A 20,504-nucleotide genomic window follows, 5' to 3' on the forward strand; every position below is an offset into this window, starting at 1 on the left:
CGTTGCTGTGACAAGCCATATAGAGCTGGAGGTTGTTCCTGTGGGTGGGGTAAACTTGGAATAAAGTATTTATTCTTCATTTCTTTGTTTGTGGAGTACTTTACACTCCCTTCATCAACTGCGCCCACATACCTTTGTTCCACAAGCAGAGTATAAATAAAGACGGAAAATACATTTCCTGTCAGTGGAGTTGATATGTGAATGATGTTAGAGGGACAATTTTAATGGAATGTTACAAAAATACTTTGTTTAATTAAATGTAAGTTGTCTGAAAATTGCCTGGAATAAACTGTATTTTGGGATTTTCAGATATGGACAAAGGACCTTTCTCCGAACATTCTGTGTACAAAATAGTTTTCTCAATTTTGTTATCAACATTTTTGTTATTGTCCAATTTGAGAAGTAGATCAAGTTTGGCTCTGGGCATTTTGTAGTTCCTATTAGATCATAAAACATGGCATGAGCAGAAAGCATGTCTTTCATATGTACAATTTATAGGATTATAATTATATGATCTAATTATAAAATCATTAAATTCTATCAAAGTTTAAATGTCTGCACCTGTATCGTTACAGGTGTAAACATTCCATAGTTTTAAGTATGAATGACTGTGAATTAGAAACTCATATCCTTTCTATGCAGCATTTTATGACGAAATACAACTTTCCTTAAAGTTTGTGCATTTTATTTTAAAACCCATAAACCCTAAGTATTTTTGATATAAGTATATGATGGATGCAATGTTGACCAGTGAGTCTAATAAAATACAATTTGCTGTGAGTGAGGAGTAACAGCAAAAATACATCAACTTTTAGACAGATAAACACTTGTAACTGCTGATCTGTTACCACTCGTGGAGAAGTGTGGCTCAATGATTAGAGCGGCAGACCCTGATGCAGAGGTCTAGCCTGGGACCAGGGTTCAATTCCCCACCTTGGCGGGTCTTGGGCTCAAAATTCCATGGACCTGATAATTCTCGCCTCGGTGCCTATTCCAATCATGGAGTCCCACTCTGCAACTCTGGGCAATAGCTTGCTTAATCTCCACAACGGCCCCCACAATGCTAAGGATGCCTGGCCTCCACCTTGGGGGTGCCCAGGAGTGGACACCTCACAGGGAAAGCCAGGATGGGTTCCACAGTGGTATTCGTACAAGCGCCTTGAGACCTTTGCGGGTGCGTAGTGCGCTATACAAATATCAATTTACATTTATTTTTTTTACTAAGAGAGCTCTGCTCTTCAAGCAAAAAGTAGAAGGGTCAGGGCAGATCCCATAAGAGCATTTGAAATATTTAGGGATTTTTAATAAAAACTTAGACTTCCTTAATTCACAACAAAGTTCAAGCTTTGTTACCTGGCATTGTCCAGTCGCTAGTTTCTGAGGGAATTTCTGTGGTTTCAGTGGTAGAAGCTGTAGATGGATCCGGATCCACCAGTGCCGTATCTAGATGTTTAGGGGGTGAAAACAAATGCTGTAAATTCATCCTTTCTTTACATTGATCATAGAGACACAAGGAGTGGAAGACCATGATGATAACCCATGAGGCCATGTCTTCTCCAGTAGTTGTACCATTGATAACTTGGTGTAACCTTTGATTGGTATTATGGTGCCCTTTGATTAGTTGCTAGTGACTGAGCTATTTTTGCTGGGGTTAGTAGATTACTTCTCCAAGTGAGGGGTTGTGAAGTTAGTGAGTACAGTCACTGTTATAACAGTGATGACGGAAGAGTTGCATGGGATGATTTGCCCCAAGCGCTAATAAATGACAATTGGGTACATCTGATAAGCTGAAGGTGTATGTAAGTTACATTTACTTTTTTGTGGGTGCACTATACAGTGCCTAATGTCATTACTGTGGTTGAGAGGGGGGATGGGAGATGGAGCATAGAGATATTTAAGTAAAAGGAAAAAACCACAAGATGAGGTATATGAATATCAAACTGCTTCAAACCTGAATAATGCTAAACTTGAATTTTCTGTAGAGGATAAAGGGCAATTCAAATTCACAGAACCCAAGAGGATTGTAGCTGTGGCAATATATGTGGTTGTACTTGAAATTGAGCGCGATTTGCTACCAAAGGGGCTGAAGGAAAATGGGTAGGAGAAGTGGAGAAGGAGAAAGTGGAGTGGATTCGGGATGGGACAGGTTTACACCGTGAAGCAAATTATGGGGTGTGTTACATCTCCTTTGGACAATTTATTTCTCATGTTCGAGGTTTGTATATGGTTTGACTTCTCCAGTCCCCTGCATTTCCTTGTCCTCTTGTTCCTTTTACTGCTTTCGTTAGTCTGTGTATAGGGACGTGTCATAATTAATTACTCTTAGCTAAAGACTCAAGCTGACTTCCTCTTCACGGCTGGGATGTTCCTCAGGACACACAGAATGTGGACTGTGTTTGGTTTTTATGTTGAAGCCTGCCAGACAATGCAGCAGTCGAGCTGTTGAAGACTTATTGGGGACATGTGAATAGGTTTCTATTGGCTTTTTGTTTTGTCACTTTTGTTTTCATACTGGTTTTAAGTTTTTTTTTGTCCGTCCGAGTAGTCTGTGTCGCTTCCGCCGAGCGTGGCATGTTTACCACCTCTCTGATTGGCTCCTTGTATCCTAACTCACAAGTGTCTGCATTTCGAGAGCTTTTTATCTTGTTCTAAAATCACTCCTTGAGAGTGAACACCTTTTTCCTTTGAGCCTCTCTCAGCGTGCAGTTACAGACTCTCCCTTCCACTTGTTCTCCCATGTACTATCAGTTTTTAATAATGTAATCTAGTGTCTTTCCTATACTTCTACCTGCATATTTAATTTCTCACTGTTAACACTACCATTATTTAACAAACATAAAGTACCCTTTTCTCAAGCATTCTATGAAAATGCATGCATTTATGCTATACAGTGTATTTCTAAATTCTCTCAGCCTCACTTCCTTTAGTAATATTATTAAAATGTAATTTACCACAACTTTATCCTTTGCGCCACCCTTATGTAAGTTTTCGATTTTCTACAGCTACAATCTTCGAGCCGCTCTCCTGTGCGCTTTAACTCAACATTAAGCTCTCTAGTCTGTTCGCTTCCACTTCCCCTGGTGTTTCTCAGCCTCAGCTTGCTGCAGTCCACACCTGCTCTTTGCTGCCTCCACCACACACGGCCCTGCGTTGCTTCCCCCGCCCTTCTGTTGCTTCCCTGTCCTCCATGATAATGCTCTCCATATTGCCCCCACCTCTGCATTCTTTCCTCCACATGCAATCACTTCCCCACCTGCTACCAAAGATGTGTCTGTACATAAAAGTCTTGCTTATATCAAAAACGGATGGCCCAGTAAGAATTTCTTACGTTCAGATTTAAGGTGTTTTTGGGAGGTGCAAAACAAATTCTCTTCAGTAAATGGTATTTTGTGGAGAGGTGATATAGCGGTTCCTCCCATTCATTTAAGAAATGCTATTAGCATGCTGTGTCATGAGGGTCATGGTGGCATCTTTAGGACTAAGCAGTCTGTTAAAAATGGTTCATTGTGGCCTGGAATGGACATACCATTTGTACGCACTGTTATGAATTGTGTTGTTTGGGTAAATGCAGACAAGTCTCTTGAGACCCTGAGACACAACATCAGTGTTTCCTTTGGGAAACCCCAGCTGTAGACTTTATCGGCCCTTGGTAATGGGTCTATGTATATTATTTCAGCCATTGATGTGTTTTCAAGATGGTCCGTTGTCAAGGTTGTGGACAAAGTGGATATGGATGCTGTATTGTTTTTTAAGATAGTATTTTCACAGAGGAGGGGAGTCCCACACAAATCACCCCAGACAATGGTGTACAGTTTTTATCTTTCAAAGCAAAGAATTACTTTGATAGATTTGGTTTGAAACATCTTACTACATCCTTATATAATCGCAGTGGCAAGGGCATGATTGAGCGCTTCAACAGGGTACTCAAGGGTGCAGTCCAATCTGCCGGCGTGAATGATGATGATTGGGAATTACATGTTCACAAAACAGTTTGGAAGTATGCCACCACTATTACTGATATGACTGGATGCACCCCTTTTGAAATTATAAGGGGAAGAGTTGCTAGGACAAAAAGGAATCCTGCATGGATGGTGGTGAGTTCTTGCACCAACATGAATTCGGATTGTGTGAGGCGCAAGATCAATGACACTCATGAATTGTACAAGTCTGTGTATGATCGTAGGAGAGGTTCTAAGGTGAACACCAAAATTGAGGTTGTCATGTAAGTCAGGGTCAAGCAACCATGAAGAGTTAAAAAAGGAGTTAGTTAAATTTTAGAACCTTTTGAAGTGACAAATGTTTTGAAAAATACATTTAAACTAATTGATGGCAAGGTGTGGAACCTCAAACGTATTGCTATCCTCAGAGGAGACAAAAGTAGTCATGTCAAACCCCTTTTTGTGTTGAAAATGACATTTGGAGTGACACTGAATCTCTCATTGAGAATAAGGAAGTAGAGAATACACTCTTGGATACCACTCTCGGTGAGCCTAATAATGACATTGGTAACAGTTCCGTGGAGGAGGGAAGGAATAGTTTGAACGTGATGGTTAAAAGAATCAGGAGGAAACCTTCATGGATGTCAGATTATGCATCTTGAATCCTTCTTATTGAATTTACATGCTGCAACTTGGTATGTTATTTTTTTAATGTATACATTACTATTATTGTACTATCTTTATTGCATTTACATTGTTACTGTTTAAAGAAAAAAATAAAATTAAAAGGGGGGAGATGTGTTATGTTTATGGCTTGAGTGTAAGTGGCTTGTGCAGGCTGTTAAGTTTACATTCTACATTGCAGCTTGGAATGTAAGCTCTGTCTCTTGACCGTTGCTGTGACAAGCCATATAGAGCTGGAGGTTGTTCCTGTGGGTGGGGTAAACTTGGAATAAAGTATTTATTCTTCATTTCTTTGTTTGTGGAGTACTTTACACTCCCTTCATCAACTGCGCCCACATACCTTTGTTCCACAAGCAGAGTACAAATAAAGACGGAAAATACATTTCCTGTCAGTGGAGTTGATATGTGAATGATGTTAGAGGGACAATTTTAATGGAATGTTACAAAAATACTTTGTTTAATTAAATGTAAGTTGTCTGAAAATTGCCTGGAATAAACTGTATTTTGGGATTTTCAGATATGGACAAAGGACCTTTCTCCGAACATTCTGTGTACAAAATAGTTTTCTCAATTTTGTTATCAACATTTTTGTTATTGTCCAATTTGAGAAGTAGATCAAGTTTGGCTCTGGGCATTTTGTAGTTCCTATTAGATCATAAAACATGGCATGAGCAGAAAGCATGTCTTTCATATGTACAATTTATAGGATTATAATTATATGATCTAATTATAAAATCATTAAATTCTATCAAAGTTTAAATGTCTGCACCTGTATCGTTACAGGTGTAAACATTCTATAGTTTTAAGTATGAATGACTGTGAATTAGAAACTCATATCCTTTCTATGCAGCATTTTATGACGAAATACAACTTTCCTTAATGTTTGTGCATTTTATTTTAAAACCCATAAACCCTAAGTATTTTTGATATAAGTATATGATGGATGCAATGTTGACCAGTGTGTCTAATAAAATACAATTTGCTGAGAGTGAGGAGTAACAGCAAAAATAAATCAACTTTTAGACAGATAAACACTAGTAACTGCTCATCTGTTACCACTAAGAGAGCTCTGCTCTTCAAGCAAACAGTAGAAGGGTCAGGGCAGATCTCATAAGAGCATTTTAAATATTGAGCGATTTTTAATAAAAACTTAGACTTCCTTAATTCACAACAAAGTTCAAGCTTTGTTACCTGGCATTGTCCAGTCGCTAGTTTCTGAGGGAGTTTCTGTGGTTTCAGTGGTAGAAGCTGTAGACGGATCCGGATCCACCAGTGCCGTATCTAGATGTTTAGGGGGTGAAAACAAATGCTGTAAATTCATCCTTTCTTTACATTGATCATAGAGACACAAGGAGTGGAAGACCATGATATCCCATGAGGCCATGTCTTCTCCAGTAGTTGTATCATTGATAACTTGGTGTAACCTGGGATTGGGTATTATGGTGCCCTTTGATTAGTTGCTAGTGACTGAGCTATTGGTGCTGGGGTTAGTAGATTACTTCTCCAAGTGAGGAGTTGTGAAGTGAGTGAGTACATTCACTACTATACCAGTGATGACGGAAGAGTTGCATGGGATGATTTGCCCCAAGCGCTAATAAATGACAATTGGGAACATCTGATAAGCTGAAGGTGTATGTAAGTCACATTTACTTTTTTGTGGGTGCACTATACAGTGCCTAATGTCATTACTGTGGTTGAGAGGGGGGATGGGAGATGGAGTGTAGAGATATTTAAGTAAAAGGAAAAAACACAAGATGAGGTATATGAATATCAAACTGCTTCAAACCTGAATAATGCTAAACTTGAATTTTCTGTAGAGGATAAATGGCAATCCAAATTCACAGAACCCAAGAGGATTGTAGCTGTGGCAATATATGTGGTTGTACTTGAAATTGAGCGCGATTTGCTACCAAAGGGGCTGAAGGAAAATGGGTAGGAGAAGTGGAGAAGGAGAAAGTGGAGTGGATTCGAAATGGGACAGGTTTACACCGTGAAGCAAATTATGGGGTGTGTTACAGCTCCATTGGACAATTTATTTCTCATGTTCAAGGTTTGTGTATGGTTTGACTTCTCCAGTCCCCTGCATTTCCTTGTCCTCTTGTTCCTTTTACTGCTTTCGTTAGTCTGTGTATAGGGATGTGTCATAATTAGATTACTTTTAGCTAAAGACTCAAGCTGACTTCCTCTTCACTGCTGGGATGTTCCTCAGGACACACAGAATGTAAACTGTGTTTGGTTTTTATGTTGAAGCCTGCCAGACAATGCAGCAGTCGAGCTGTTGAAGACTTATTGGGGACATGTGAATAGGTTTCTATTGGCTTTTTGTTTTGTCACTTTTATTTTTTTACTGGTTATAATTTTTTTCGCCCGTCCGAGTAGTCTTTGTCCCTTCCGCCGAGCGTGGCATGTTTACCACCTCTCTGATTGGCTCCTTGTATCCTAACTCACAAGTGTCTGCATTTCGAGAGCTTTTTATCTTGTTCTAAAATCACTCCTTGAGAGTGAACACCTTTTTCCTTTGAGCCTCTCTCAGCGTGCAGTTACAGACTCTCCCTTCCACTTGTTCTCCCATGTACTATCAGTTTTTAATAATGTAATCTAGTGTCTTTCCTATACTTCTACCTGCATATTTAATTTCTCACTGTTAACACTACCATTATTTAACAAACATAAAGTACTCTTTTCTCAAGCATTCTATGAAAATGCATGCATTTATGCTATACAGTGTATTTCTAAATTCTCTCAGCCTCACTTCCTTTAGTAATATTATTAAAATGTAATTTACCACAACTTTATCCTTTGCGCCACCCTTATGTTAGTTTTCGATTTTCTACAGCTACAATCTTCGAGCCGCTCTCCTGTGCGCTTTAACCCAACATTAAGCTCTCTAGTCTGTTCGCTTACACTTCCCCTGGTGTTTCTCAGCCTCAGCTTGCTGCCGTCCACACCTGCGCTTTGCTGCCTCCACCACACACGCCCCTGCGTTGCTTCCCCCGCCCTTCTGTTGCTTCCCTGTCCTCCATGATAATGCTCTCCATATTGCCCCCACCTCTGCATTCTTTCCTCCACATGCAATCACTTCCCCACCTGCTACCAAAGATGTGTCTGTACATAAAAGTCTTGCTTATATCAAAAACGGATGGCCCAGTAAGAGTTTCTTACGTTCAGATTTAAGGTGTTTTTGGGAGGTGCAAAACAAATTCTCTTCAGTAAATGGTATTTTGTGGAGAGGTGATATAGCGGTTCCTCCCATTCATTTAAGAAATGCTATTAGCATGCTGTGTCATGAGGGTCATGGTGGCATCTTTAGGACTAAGCAGTCTGTTAAAAATGGTTCATTGTGGCCTGGAATGGACATACCATTTGTACGCACTGTTATGAATTGTGTTGTTTGGGTAAATGCAGACAAGTCTCTTGAGACCCTGAGACACAACATCAGTGTTTCCTTTGGGAAACCCCAGCTGTAGACTTTATCGGCCCTTGGTAATGGGTCTATGTATATTATTTCAGCCATTGATGTGTTTTCAAGATGGTCCGTTGTCAAGGTTGTGGACAAAGTGGATACGGATGCTGTATTGTTTTTTAAGATAGTATTTTCACAGAGGAGGGGAGTCCCACACAAATCACCCCAGACAATGGTGTACAGTTTTTATCTTTCAAAGCAAAGAATTACTTTGATAGATTTGGTTTGAAACATCTTACTACATCCTTATATAATCGCAGTGGCAAGGGCATGATTGAGCGCTTCAACAGGGTACTCAAGGGTGCAGTCCAATCTGCCGGCGTGAATGATGATGATTGGGAATTACATGTTCACAAAACAGTTTGGAAGTATGCCACCACTATTACTGATATGACTGGATGCACCCCTTTTGAAATTATAAGGGGAAGAGTTGCTAGGACAAAAAGGAATCCTGCATGGATGGTGGTGAGTTCTTGCACCAACATGAATTCGGATTGTGTGAGGCGCAAGATCAATGACACTCATGAATTGTACAAGTCTGTGTATGATCGTAGGAGAGGTTCTAAGGTGAACACCAAAATTGAGGTTGTCATGTAAGTCAGGGTCAAGCAACCATGAAGAGTTAAAAAAGGAGTTAGTTAAATTTTAGAACCTTTTGAAGTGACAAATGTTTTGAAAAATGCATTTAAACTAATTGATGGCAAGGTGTGGAACCTCAAATGTATTGCTATCCTCAGAGAAGACAAAAGTAGTCATGTCAAACCCCTTTTTGTGTTGAAAATGACATTTGGAGTGACACTGAATCTCTCATTGAGAATAAGGAAGTAGAGAATACACTCATGGATACCACTCTCGGTGAGCCTAATAATGACATTGGTAACAGTTCCGTGGAGGAGGGAAGGAATAGTTTGAAAGTGATGGTTAAAAGAATCAGGAGGAAACCTTCATGGATGTCAGATTATGCATCTTGAATCCTTCTTATTGAATTTACATGCTGCAACTTGGTATGTTATTTTTTTAATGTATACATTACTATTATTGTACTATCTTTATTGCATTTACATTGTTACTGTTTAAAGAAAAAAATAAAATTAAAAGGGGGGAGATGTGTTATGTTTATGGCTTGAGTGTAAGTGGCTTGTGCAGGCTGTTAAGTTTACATTCTACATTGCAGCTTGGAATGTAAGCTCTGTCTCTTGACCGTTGCTGTGACAAGCCATATAGAGCTGGAGGTTGTTCCTGGGGGTGGGGTAAACTTGGAATAAAGTATTTATTCTTCATTTCTTTGTTTGTTGGAGTACTTTACACTCCCTTCATCAACTGCGCCCACATACCTTTGTTCCACAAGCAGAGTACAAATAAAGACGGAAAATACATTTCCTGTCAGTGGAGTTGAAATGTGAATGATGTTAGAGGGACAATTTTAATGGAATGTTACAAAAATACTTTGTTTAATTAAATGTAAGTTGTCTGAAAATTGCCTGGAATAAACTGTATTTTGGGATTTTCAGATATGGACAAAGGACCTTTCTCCGAACATTCTGTGTACAAAATAGTTTTCTCAATTTTGTTATCAACATTTTTGTTATTGTCCAATTTGAGAAGTAGATCAAGTTTGGCTCTGGGCATTTTGTAGTTCCTATTAGATCATAAAACATGGCATGAGCAGAAAGCATGTCTTTCATATGTACAATTTATAGGAATATAATTATATGATCTAATTATAAAATCATTAAATTCTATCAAAGTTTAAATGTCTGCACCTGTATCATTACAGGTGTAAACATTCTATAGTTTTAAGTATGAATGACTGTGAATTAGAAACTCATATCCTTTCTATGCAGCATTTTATGACGAAATACAACTTTCCTTAATGTTTGTGCATTTTATTTTAAAACCCATAAACCCTAAGTATTTTTGATCTAAGTATATGATGGATGCAATGTTGACCAGTGTGTCTAATAAAATACAATTTGCTGAGAGTGAGGAGTAACAGCAAAAATAAATCAACTTTTAGACAGATAAACACTGGTAACTGCTCATCTGTTACCACTAAGAGAGCTCTGCTCGTCAAGCAAACAGTAGAAGGGTCAGGGCAGATCTCATAAGAGCATTTGAAATATTGAGCGATTTTTAATAAAAACTTAGACTTCCTTAATTCACAACAAAGTTCAAGCTTTGTTACCTGGCATTGTCCAGTCGCTAGTTTCTGAGGGAGTTTCTGTGGTATCAGTGGTAGAAGCTGTAGACGGATCCGGATCCACCAGTGCCGTATCTAGATGTTTAGGGGGTGAAAACAAATGCTGTAAATTCATCCTTTCTTTACATTGATCATAGAGACACAAGGAGTGGAAGACCATGATATCCCATGAGGCCATGTCTTCTCCAGTAGTTGTATCATTGATAACTTGGTGTAACCTGGGATTGGGTATTATGGTGCCCTTTGATTAGTTGCTAGTGACTGAGCTATTGGTGCTGGGGTTAGTAGATTACTTCTCCAAGTGAGGAGTTGTGAAGTGAGTGAGTACATTCACTACTATACCAGTGATGACGGAAGAGTTGCATGGGATGATTTGCCCCAAGCGCTAATAAATGACAATTGGGAACATCTGATAAGCTGAAGGTGTATGTAAGTCACATTTACTTTTTTGTGGGTGCACTATACAGTGCCTAATGTCATTACTGTGGTTGAGAGGGGGGATGGGAGATGGAGTGTAGAGATATTTAAGTAAAAGGAAAAAACACAAGATGAGGTATATGAATATCAAACTGCTTCAAACCTGAATAATGCTAAACTTGAATTTTCTGTAGAGGATAAATGGCAATCCAAATTCACAGAACCAAAGAGGATTGTAGCTGTGGCAATATATGTGGTTGTACTTGAAATTGAGCGCGATTTGCTACCAAAGGGGCTGAAGGAAAATGGGTAGGAGAAGTGGAGAAGGAGAAAGTGGAGTGGATTCGAGATGGGACAGGTTTACACCGTGAAGCAAATTATGGGGTGTGTTACAGCTCCATTGGACAATTTATTTCTCATGTTCAAGGTTTGTGTATGGTTTGACTTCTCCAGTCCCCTGAATTTCCTTGTCCTCTTGTTCCTTTTACTGCTTTCGTTAGTCTGTGTATAGGGATGTGTCATAATTAGATTACTTTTAGCTAAAGACTCAAGCTGACTTCCTCTTCACTGCTGGGATGTTCCTCAGGACACACAGAATGTAAACTGTGTTTGGTTTTTATGTTGAAGCCTGCCAGACAATGCAGCAGTCGAGCTGTTGAAGACTTATTGGGGACATGTGAATAGGTTTCTATTGGCTTTTTGTTTTGTCACTTTTATTTTCTTACTGGTTATAAAGTTTTTTTCGCCCGTCCGAGTAGTCTTTGTCCCTTCCGCCGAGCGTGGCATGTTTACCACCTCTCTGATTGGCTCCTTGTATCCTAACTCACAAGTGTCTGCATTTCGAGAGCTTTTTATCTTGTTCTAAAATCACTCCTTGAGAGTGAACACCTTTTTCCTTTGAGCCTCTCTCAGCGTGCAGTTACAGACTCTCCCTTCCACTTGTTCTCCCATGTACTATCAGTTTTTAATAATGTAATCTAGTGTCTTTCCTATACTTCTACCTGCATATTTAATTTCTCACTGTTAACACTACCATTATTTAACAAACATAAAGTACTCTTTTCTCAAGCATTCTATGAAAATGCATGCATTTATGCTATACAGTGTATTTCTAAATACTCTCAGCCTCACTTCCTTTAGTAATATTATTAAAATGTAATTTACCACAACTTTATCCTTTGCGCCACCCTTATGTTAGTTTTCGATTTTCTACAGCTACAATCTTCGAGCCGCTCTTCTGTGCGCTTTAACCCAACATTAAGCTCTCTAGTCTGTTCGCTTCCACTTCCCCTGGTGTTTTTCAGCCTCAGCTTGCTGCCGTCCACACCTGCGCTTTGCTGCCTCCACCACACACGCCCCTGCGTTGCTTCCCCCGCCCTTCTGTTGCTTCCCTGTCCTCCATGATAATGCTCTCCATATTGCCCCCACCTCTGCATTCTTTCCTCCACATGCAATCACTTCCCCACCTGCTACCAAAGATGTGTCTGTACATAAAAGTCTTGCTTATATCAAAAACGGATGGCCCAGTAAGAGTTTCTTACGTTCAGATTTAAGGTGTTTTTGGGAGGTGCAAAACAAATTCTCTTCAGTAAATGGTATTTTGTGGAGAGGTGATATAGCGGTTCCTCCCATTCATTTAAGAAATGCTATTATCATGCTGTGTCATGAGGGTCATGGTGGCATCTTTAGGACTAAGCAGTCTGTTAAAAAGGGTTCATTGTGGCCTGCGTTGGACATACTATTTGAACGCACTGTTACGAATTGTGTTGTTTGGGCAAATGCAGACAAATCTCTCAAGACCCTGAGACCCAACATGAGTGTTTCCTTTGAGAAACCACTGCTGTAGACATTATTGCCCTTGGTAATGGGTCTATGTATATTATTTCAGCCATTGATGTGTTTTCAAGATGGTCCGTTGTCAAGGTTGTGGACAAAGTGGATACGGATGCTGTATTGTTTTTTAAATTAGTATATTCACAGAGGAAGGGATTCCCCCACAAATCATCACAGACAATGGTGTGCAGTTTTTATCTTTCAAAGCAAAGAATTACTTTGATAGATTTGGTTTGAAACATCTTACTACATCCTTATATAATCCCAGTGGCAAGGGCATGATTGAGCGCTTCAACAGGGTACTCAAAGGTGCTGTCCAATCTGTCGGCGTGAATGATGATGATTGGGAATTACATGTTCACAAAACAGTTTGGACGTATCGCACCACTATTACTGATATGACTGGATGCACCCCTTTTGAAATTATAAGGGGAAGAGTTGCTAGGACAAAAAGGAATCCTGCATGGATGGTGGTGAGTTCTTGCACCAACATGAATTCAGATTGTTTGAGGCGCAAGATCAAGGCAACTAATGAATTGTACAAGTCTGTGAATGATCGTAGGAGAGGTTCTAAGGTAAACACCAAAATTGAGGTTGTCATGTTAGTCAAGGTCAAGCAACCATGAAGAGTTTGTCAAGGTCAAGCAACCATGAAGAGTTAAAAAAGGAGTTAGTTAATTTTTAGAACCTTTTGAAGTGACAAATGTTTTGAAAATTGCATTTAAACTAATTGATGGCAAGGTGTGGAACCTCAAACGTATTGCTATCCTCAGAGGTGACAAAAGTAGTCATGTCAAACCCCTTTTTGTGTTGAAAATGACATTTGGAGTGACACTGAATCTCTCATTGAGAATAAGGAAGTAGAGAATATACTCATGGATACCACTCTCGGTGAGCCTAATAATGACATTGGTAACAGTTCCGTGGAGGAGGGAAGGAATAGTTTGAACGTGATGGTCAAAATAATCAGGAGGAAACCTTCATGGATGTCAGATTATGCATCTTGAATCCTTCTTCTTGAATTTGCATGCTGCAACTTGCTATGTTATTTTTTTAATGTATATATTCCTATTATTGTACTATCTTTATTACATTTACATTGTTACTGTTTAAAGAAAAACATTAAATTAAAAGGGGGGGGATGTGTTATGTTTATGGCTTGAGTGTCAGTGGCTTGTGCAGGCTGTCAAGTTTACATGCTACATTCCAGCTTGGAATGTAAGCTCTGCATCTTGACAGTTGCTGTGACAAGCCACATAGAGCTGGAGGTTGTTCCTGTGGGTGGGGTAAATTTGGAATAAAGTATTTATTCTTCATTCCTTTGTTTGTGGAGTACTTTACCCTCTCTTAATCAACTGCGCACATACCTTTGTTCCTCAAGCAGAGTACAAATAAAGACGGATGAGAAATTTTCTGTCAGTGGAGTTGATACGTAAATGATGTTAGAGGCACAATTTTAATGGAATGTTAAAAAAATACTTTGTTTGATTAAATGTAAATTGTCTGAAATTTGCCTGGAATAACTGTATTTTGGAATTTTCAGATATGGACAAAGGACCTTTCTACGAACATTCTGTGTACGAAATAGATTTTTCAATTCTGTTATCAACATTTTTGTTATTGTCCAATTTGAGAAGTAGATACATTTTAGCTCTGGGCATTTTGTAGTTCTTATTAGATCATAAAACGTGGCATAAGCGGAACTCATGTCTTTCATATGTACAATTTATTGGAATATAATTATATGATCTAGTTATAAAATCATAAAATTCTATCAAAGTTTAAATGTCTGCACCTGTATAGTTACAGGTGTAAACATTCTATAGTTTTAAGTATGAATGACTGTGAATTAGAAACTCATATCCTTTCTATGCAGCATTTTATGACGAAATACAACTTTCCTTAATGTTTGTGCATTTTATTTTAAAACCCATAAACCCTAAGTATTTTTGATCTAAGTATATGATGGATGCAATGTTGACCAGTGTGTCTAATAAAATACAATTTGCTGAGAGTGAGGAGTAACAGCAAAAATAAAACAACTTTTAGACAGATAAACACTGGTAACTGCTCATCTGTGACCACTAAGCGAGCTCTGCACTTCGAGCGAAAAGAAGAAGGGTCAGGGCAGATTATAAGAGCATTTAAAATATTAAGGGAGTTTTCATAAAAACGTAGACTTCCTTAATTCACAACAAAGTTCAAGCTTTGTTACCAGGCATTGTCCAGTCGCTAGTTTCTGAGGGAATTTCTGTGGATTCAGTGGAAGTAGCTGTAGACGGATCCGGATCCACCAGTGTCATATCCAGATGTTTGGGGGGGTGAAAACAAATGCTGTAAATTCATCCTTTCTTGGATCCCGGAAAGCGCCGGGACACTCATCTTGAGTAGCCGTGCGCTATATAAAAGTCACATAACGTAACATAACATAACATTGTTCATAGAGACACAAGGAGTGGAAGACCATGATAACCCATGAGGCCATGTCTTCTCCAGTAGTTGTACCATTGATAACTTGGTGTAACCTGATATTGGGTAATATGGCGCCCTTTGATTAGTTGCTAGTGACTGAGCTATTTTTGCTGGGGTTAGTAGATTAATTCTCCAAGTGAGGAGCTGTGAAGCGAGTGAGTGCAGTCACTACTATAACTATAACTATAACTATCACTATAACTATAACTATAACAGTGATGAAGGAAGTGTTTGCATGGGATCATTTGCCCCCAAGAGTTAATAAATGACAATTGGGTACATCTGATAAGCTGAAGGTGTATGTAAGTTACATCTACTTTTTTGTGGGTGCACTATACAGTGCCTAATGTCATTACTTTGGTTGAGAGGGGGGATGGGAGATGAAGCTTAGAGATATTTATGTAAAAGGAAAAAAACACAAGATGAGGTATATGAATATCAAACTGCTTCAAACCTGAATAATGCTAAACTTGAATTTTCTGTAGAGGATAAAGGGCAATCCAAATTCACAGAACCCAAGTGGATTGTAGCAGTGGCAATATAGTTTGCTACCAAAGGGGCTGAAGGAAAATGGGTAGGAGAAGTGGAGAAGGAGAAAGTGGAGTGGATTCGGGATGGGACAGGTTTACACCATGAAGTAAATTATGGGGTGTGTTACATCTCCTTTGGACAATTTATTTCTCATGTTCCAGGTTTGTGTATGGTTTGACTGCTCCAGTCCCCTGCATTTCCTTGTACTCTTGTTGCTTTTACTGCTTTCGTTAGTCTGTGTATAGGGATGTGTCATAATTAATTACTCTTAGCTAAAGACTCAGGCTGACTTGCTCTTCACTGCTGGGATGTTCCTCAGGACACACTATGGGGTCGATTAGGATGGCGGACGGACCTGCGTCTGTCTGCCACCCCAGAGTAGGAAGGACCGTCCGCAGGGGCAGCGGCGGTCCCTCCTGTGCAATTAGGATGTGACCGCCACCCTGGCAGTCACATCCTGTATTTTTAACATTGCGGCGGGTGCTGCTTCAAGCAGCACCCGCCACAAGGTTAAAAATGAAAGCAGTGCATTTGCATGCACAAAGCGGCAGGCACCTCGAGGTGCCTGCCGTTTCGTGCACGCAAATGCAGGGGGGTACCATAGGTACCCCCCATGTGCACCCCCCACCCCCACTTCACCCCTGGGGGCCCAAACAAAAGTCCGTATGCCTTTTCACGGCGGAAATGCCGCCGTGGAAAGGCATAGAAATGCTGACATCCTAATATGCCTGGCGGTGTCTGATAGACACCGCCAGACATGTTAGAGCTTTTCCGCCGGACGGTCTTCCTGACCCCCCAGCCATCCTAATCTGGCGGGGGGTCTGTGAAGGCTCCGCAGTGGTTTTTCGGCATCCTCCGGGCCGGCGGACTCTTCCGCCGGCCTGGAGGATGCGGAAAAACCGCTATCCTAATGAGGGCCAGAATGTGGACTGTGTTTGGTTTTTAGGCTGAAGCCTGCCAGACAATGCAGCAATCGAGCTGTTAAACACTTATTGGGGACATGTAAATTGGTTTCTATTGGCTTTTTGTTGTGTCACTTTTATTTTCTTACTGGTTTTAATTTTTTTCGCCCGTCCGAGTAGTCTGTGTCGCTTCCGCCGAGCGTGGCATGTTTACCACCTCTCTGATTGGCTCCTTGTATCCTAACTCACAAGTGTCTGCATTTCGAGAGCTTTTTATCTTGTTCTAAAATCACTTCATGAGAGTGAACACCTTTTTCCTTCGAGCCTCTCTCAGCGTGCAATTACAGACTCTCCCTTCACTTGTTCTCCCATGTACTACCAGTTTTAAATAATGTCATCTAGTGTCTTTCCTATACTTCTACCTGCATATTTAATTTCTCACTGTTAACACTACCATTATTTACCAAACATAGAGTACTCTTTTCTTAAGCATTCTATGAGAATGCATGCATTTTTGCTATTCAGTGTATTTCGCAATTCTCTCAGCCTCACTTCCTTTAGTAATATTATTAAAATGTAATTTACCACAACTTTATCCTTTGCGCCGCCCTTATGTACGTTTTTGATTTTCTACAGCTACAATCTTCGAGCCGCTCTCCTGTGCGCTTTAACTCAACATTAAGCTCTCTAGTCTGTTCGCTTCCACTTCACCTGCTGTTTCTCAGCCTCAGCTTGCTGCCGTCCACACCTGCTCTTTGCTGCCTCCACCACACACGCCCCAGCGTTGCTTCCCCCGCCCTTGGGTGGCTTCCCTGTCCTCCGTGATAATGCCCTCCATATTGCCCCCACCTCTGCATTCTTTCCTCCACATGCAATCACTTCCCCACCTGCTCCTGTTAACTTTTTATTTGTTTTTTACCGATCCAACTAGGCAAATAAAACAGAAAAAAACTTGTATAATTTTATAGATGCATACATGCTTGTTACACTCTCCTACAAAATAACACAGCCTGATATATAACCTTTACTTTCTCTTTATTATCCATGACACACAGCATCCGCTACTGTGCAGTATGGTTCAACCCATTGACAGTCGATAGGTTCTAAATGCAAGACTGCTTGTTTACTTTGAATGTTTTTGCAGCTGGACCCTGAGAGCTGCACTGACAGGATGCTTTGATAATACTTGGTATTGATCCTAAACCAGTCCTTGTGATCTACTTCTTGCCTATAGAGAACTGTCTGCCAGCCCTTCTGCGATTCAAGGAGAGTGTGAAAACCCAAAGTGGTTGGGAGACGGTGGGCTGTCATCTGTCAGTCCCTTGCTCACTGCTCCATCAGGATTCAAGCAAGCCGGGCCGACGACGGCTGAAATGCCAGAAACCGGTCCCCGGAAGCTTGTCTCCTTTCTGGTGAAGAAACGGCTTGGTAGTTTGGTCTGCCCTGTTCCCATGATGCACTGGGCCAGGGACAGACTAATTTGCATATAGCCAGGTTCTGAGCTGGGATGGAGCAGTGAGCTAAATAACGGTTATGGATCAAGCCCTGATCTTTGGACTGGGTAAGAGTGGTCTGCTTAATTCAGACACTCTGTTCATCACCACCCCCTTTTCTGAATCGTCATCTGTCAATCCAACATCTCCTTTGGGTCTCTGTTGAATAAGAGAGTGTGAAGACCCAAGGGTGGTTGGTAGGCGCTGGGCTGTCTTCTGTCATTCCCACATCTCCTTCAGATCTCCTCTCACCCAAAGAATGTGAAGAGCCAAGGGTGGTTGGGAGACGGTGAGCTGTAATCTGCCATTCCCACAGCTCCTTTGGGTCTCTGTTAACCCCAGGACGGTGAAGAGCCAAGTGTGGTTGGGAGACGTGGGCTGTCATCTGCCATTTCCCACATCTTCTTCGACTCTTTGGTGATCCAGAGAGTGTGAAGACCCAAGTGTGGTTGGGAGACGGTGGCCTGCCATCTGACATTCCAACATCTCCTTCGACTCTCTGCTGACCCAGAATAGGTGGAAGATCAGTGTTTACCCAAGCACTGGCTTTTAAGCACTAATTTCCACCACTCTGATATGAGAACACTGATTAACTGGAGTTTGAATACAGCTTTTTGTATATTTAGTTAATGTTTCAGAAATGTAAGTTGAAAATGTACCTGGTGTTGGAACAACCGTGCTTCCTGTAAAGGGGTCAACTGTTGATGGTCCAGCTCCACTGTAGTATGGTACAATCTGTCCTGTTTTTGAGAGAAGACACATGTTCCTATAACTATAAAATGAGACATTGTGGCATTTAAGAACTTTCTGTCATTATTAACAGGCGTTGCTCCACAAAGGTCTTGTGAGTATTCCACAAAGATGTTGAATTGGAGCACATGGTTTTATTCCATGAACTACCCACACATGAAATAAAATCATGTTCTCCAATTCCACATCTGTAAACACAGACGTATGACCTTAGAGAAGCAGATCCTAAACACATGGGACTTGTTCGTCAGAAGAGAAATTAATTCTCACACTTAGCTAAGAAGAAGGAAACAGGGCAGGTATTTTGTTTTGGCATTGTCAGATAAGGGATTAATGCACCTTCCTTAGACATCTGTGTGATGATGATGGTGGTTCAATATTCCAGCGATAACCATGCCATTCCTTCACCACCATTGAATTTACTTAAAACACACCATTCCTATTCTGGATTGATGCCTTCTTGTTGAATATCAGCCATCTACAATCCTACCACAGTACCAGCTCAGACGCAGGTCACCTGGGAGTATTGCATCCTCTAACTTGTACCCACTGATCTTTATCATAAACATAGTACTGATGCGGTCATTGTTTATAAACTCTGATGTCTTGCGCAACAAATATGTAGTCTACATAAAGTTGTGACAACAGACACCACTACATAGACTTGATCTGTATTCAAACCACCATTTTCAAATCCCTCACAGACTAGGATGATAACATGACAGTCACTCACACTACAAACATCACATGTCCCACCAGTGTCTTAGACTCCTTTGCTCCACCCAGTATTGAACAAATAACACCTACAATCAAATTCATAAATTCTGGAGCACCCTCAGACCCTTGTCTGCCCATGACATTCCACATGGCACCAGACACAATCAGCAAACAACTCAGCACACTCTTCAATAAAGTCGTAACATCAGGCGTCTTTCCAGACGCTTGGAAAACAGTGTCAATTCTGCCTTTATTAAAAAAATAACAATTTAGATCCTAGCAATCACAGTAATTACAGACCTAGCAAGGATTCCTTTTCCGGCCAAAGTATTGGAAAAAATCCTTAACTCCCAACTAACAACTTACATCTCCTCGGCGGACCTACTGGATCCCTCCCAGTATGGTTTCCGACAAGGGCACAGCACAGAAACTGTCCTGATTATGACAGCAGAGGATATCCGGGCAATACTAGCCACGGGAGCCAAGGCCGCCTTGATCCGGTTGGATCTTTTGGTGGCTTTTGACACCATGAACCATGATATACTAATCAAACGGATCCAAAAGGCAGGAGTCAAGAATAATGCTCTAAAACTGGACAAATCCTATCTGAACAACAGACATAAATACGTTCAGGTCAGCGACTCCCGCTCAGAGCAGTTCACGCTTCCATGTGGGGTCCCACTCTGTTCAACCTTTATGTGACTCCTCTAGCCAACATCATCAGGCAATATGGCTTCACAATAATATCTTACGCGGATGACACCCAAATAGTGGTATCAATTTCAAGCACCCCTGAAGATACAGCCGATAGCTTTAAACAATGTATGTACCACATAAACCAATGGATGGGGTTATACTGTTTGAAGCTTAATGGTACCAAAACAGAGGTCCTCCTACTGGGATCAGATACCTCTTTTTGGTAACAGAACTGGTGGCAAACTAGTATGGGTGCGTACCCCACCCCAGTCCAAATAGTGAGGAATTTGGGCATCATCTTTGATGACAAAATGTCCTTTCAACATCAGGTCAACAAAGTCGTATCAACAATATTTCTTAAAATCAATCTGCAAAATACGCACTTTCATCCCCCCTGAAGCAGTAAAA

At 40.6% G+C, this 20,504-nt stretch overlaps 1 protein-coding gene across 1 annotated transcript in view; it reads right to left on the reverse strand.

Moving 5' to 3' along the window:
* Nucleotides 1-20,504, reverse strand: part of LOC144828385 (uncharacterized) — a 169,439-nt gene that overhangs the window by 82,343 nt on the left and 66,592 nt on the right. Inside the window, exons 4-6 of the mRNA XM_078686498.1 lie at nucleotides 18,593-18,673; nucleotides 5,814-5,903; nucleotides 1,354-1,443 (exon numbers count right to left, since the gene is read on the reverse strand). Of these exons, the coding sequence (XP_078542624.1) occupies nucleotides 1,354-1,443; nucleotides 5,814-5,903; nucleotides 18,593-18,673 (261 nt within the window). The remainder of the gene's footprint in view (nucleotides 1-1,353; nucleotides 1,444-5,813; nucleotides 5,904-18,592; nucleotides 18,674-20,504) is intronic.

This window comes from Lissotriton helveticus, chromosome 4_1 (assembly GCF_964261635.1).
Source record: "Lissotriton helveticus chromosome 4_1, aLisHel1.1, whole genome shotgun sequence".
Lineage (NCBI taxonomy): Eukaryota > Metazoa > Chordata > Amphibia > Caudata > Salamandridae > Lissotriton > Lissotriton helveticus.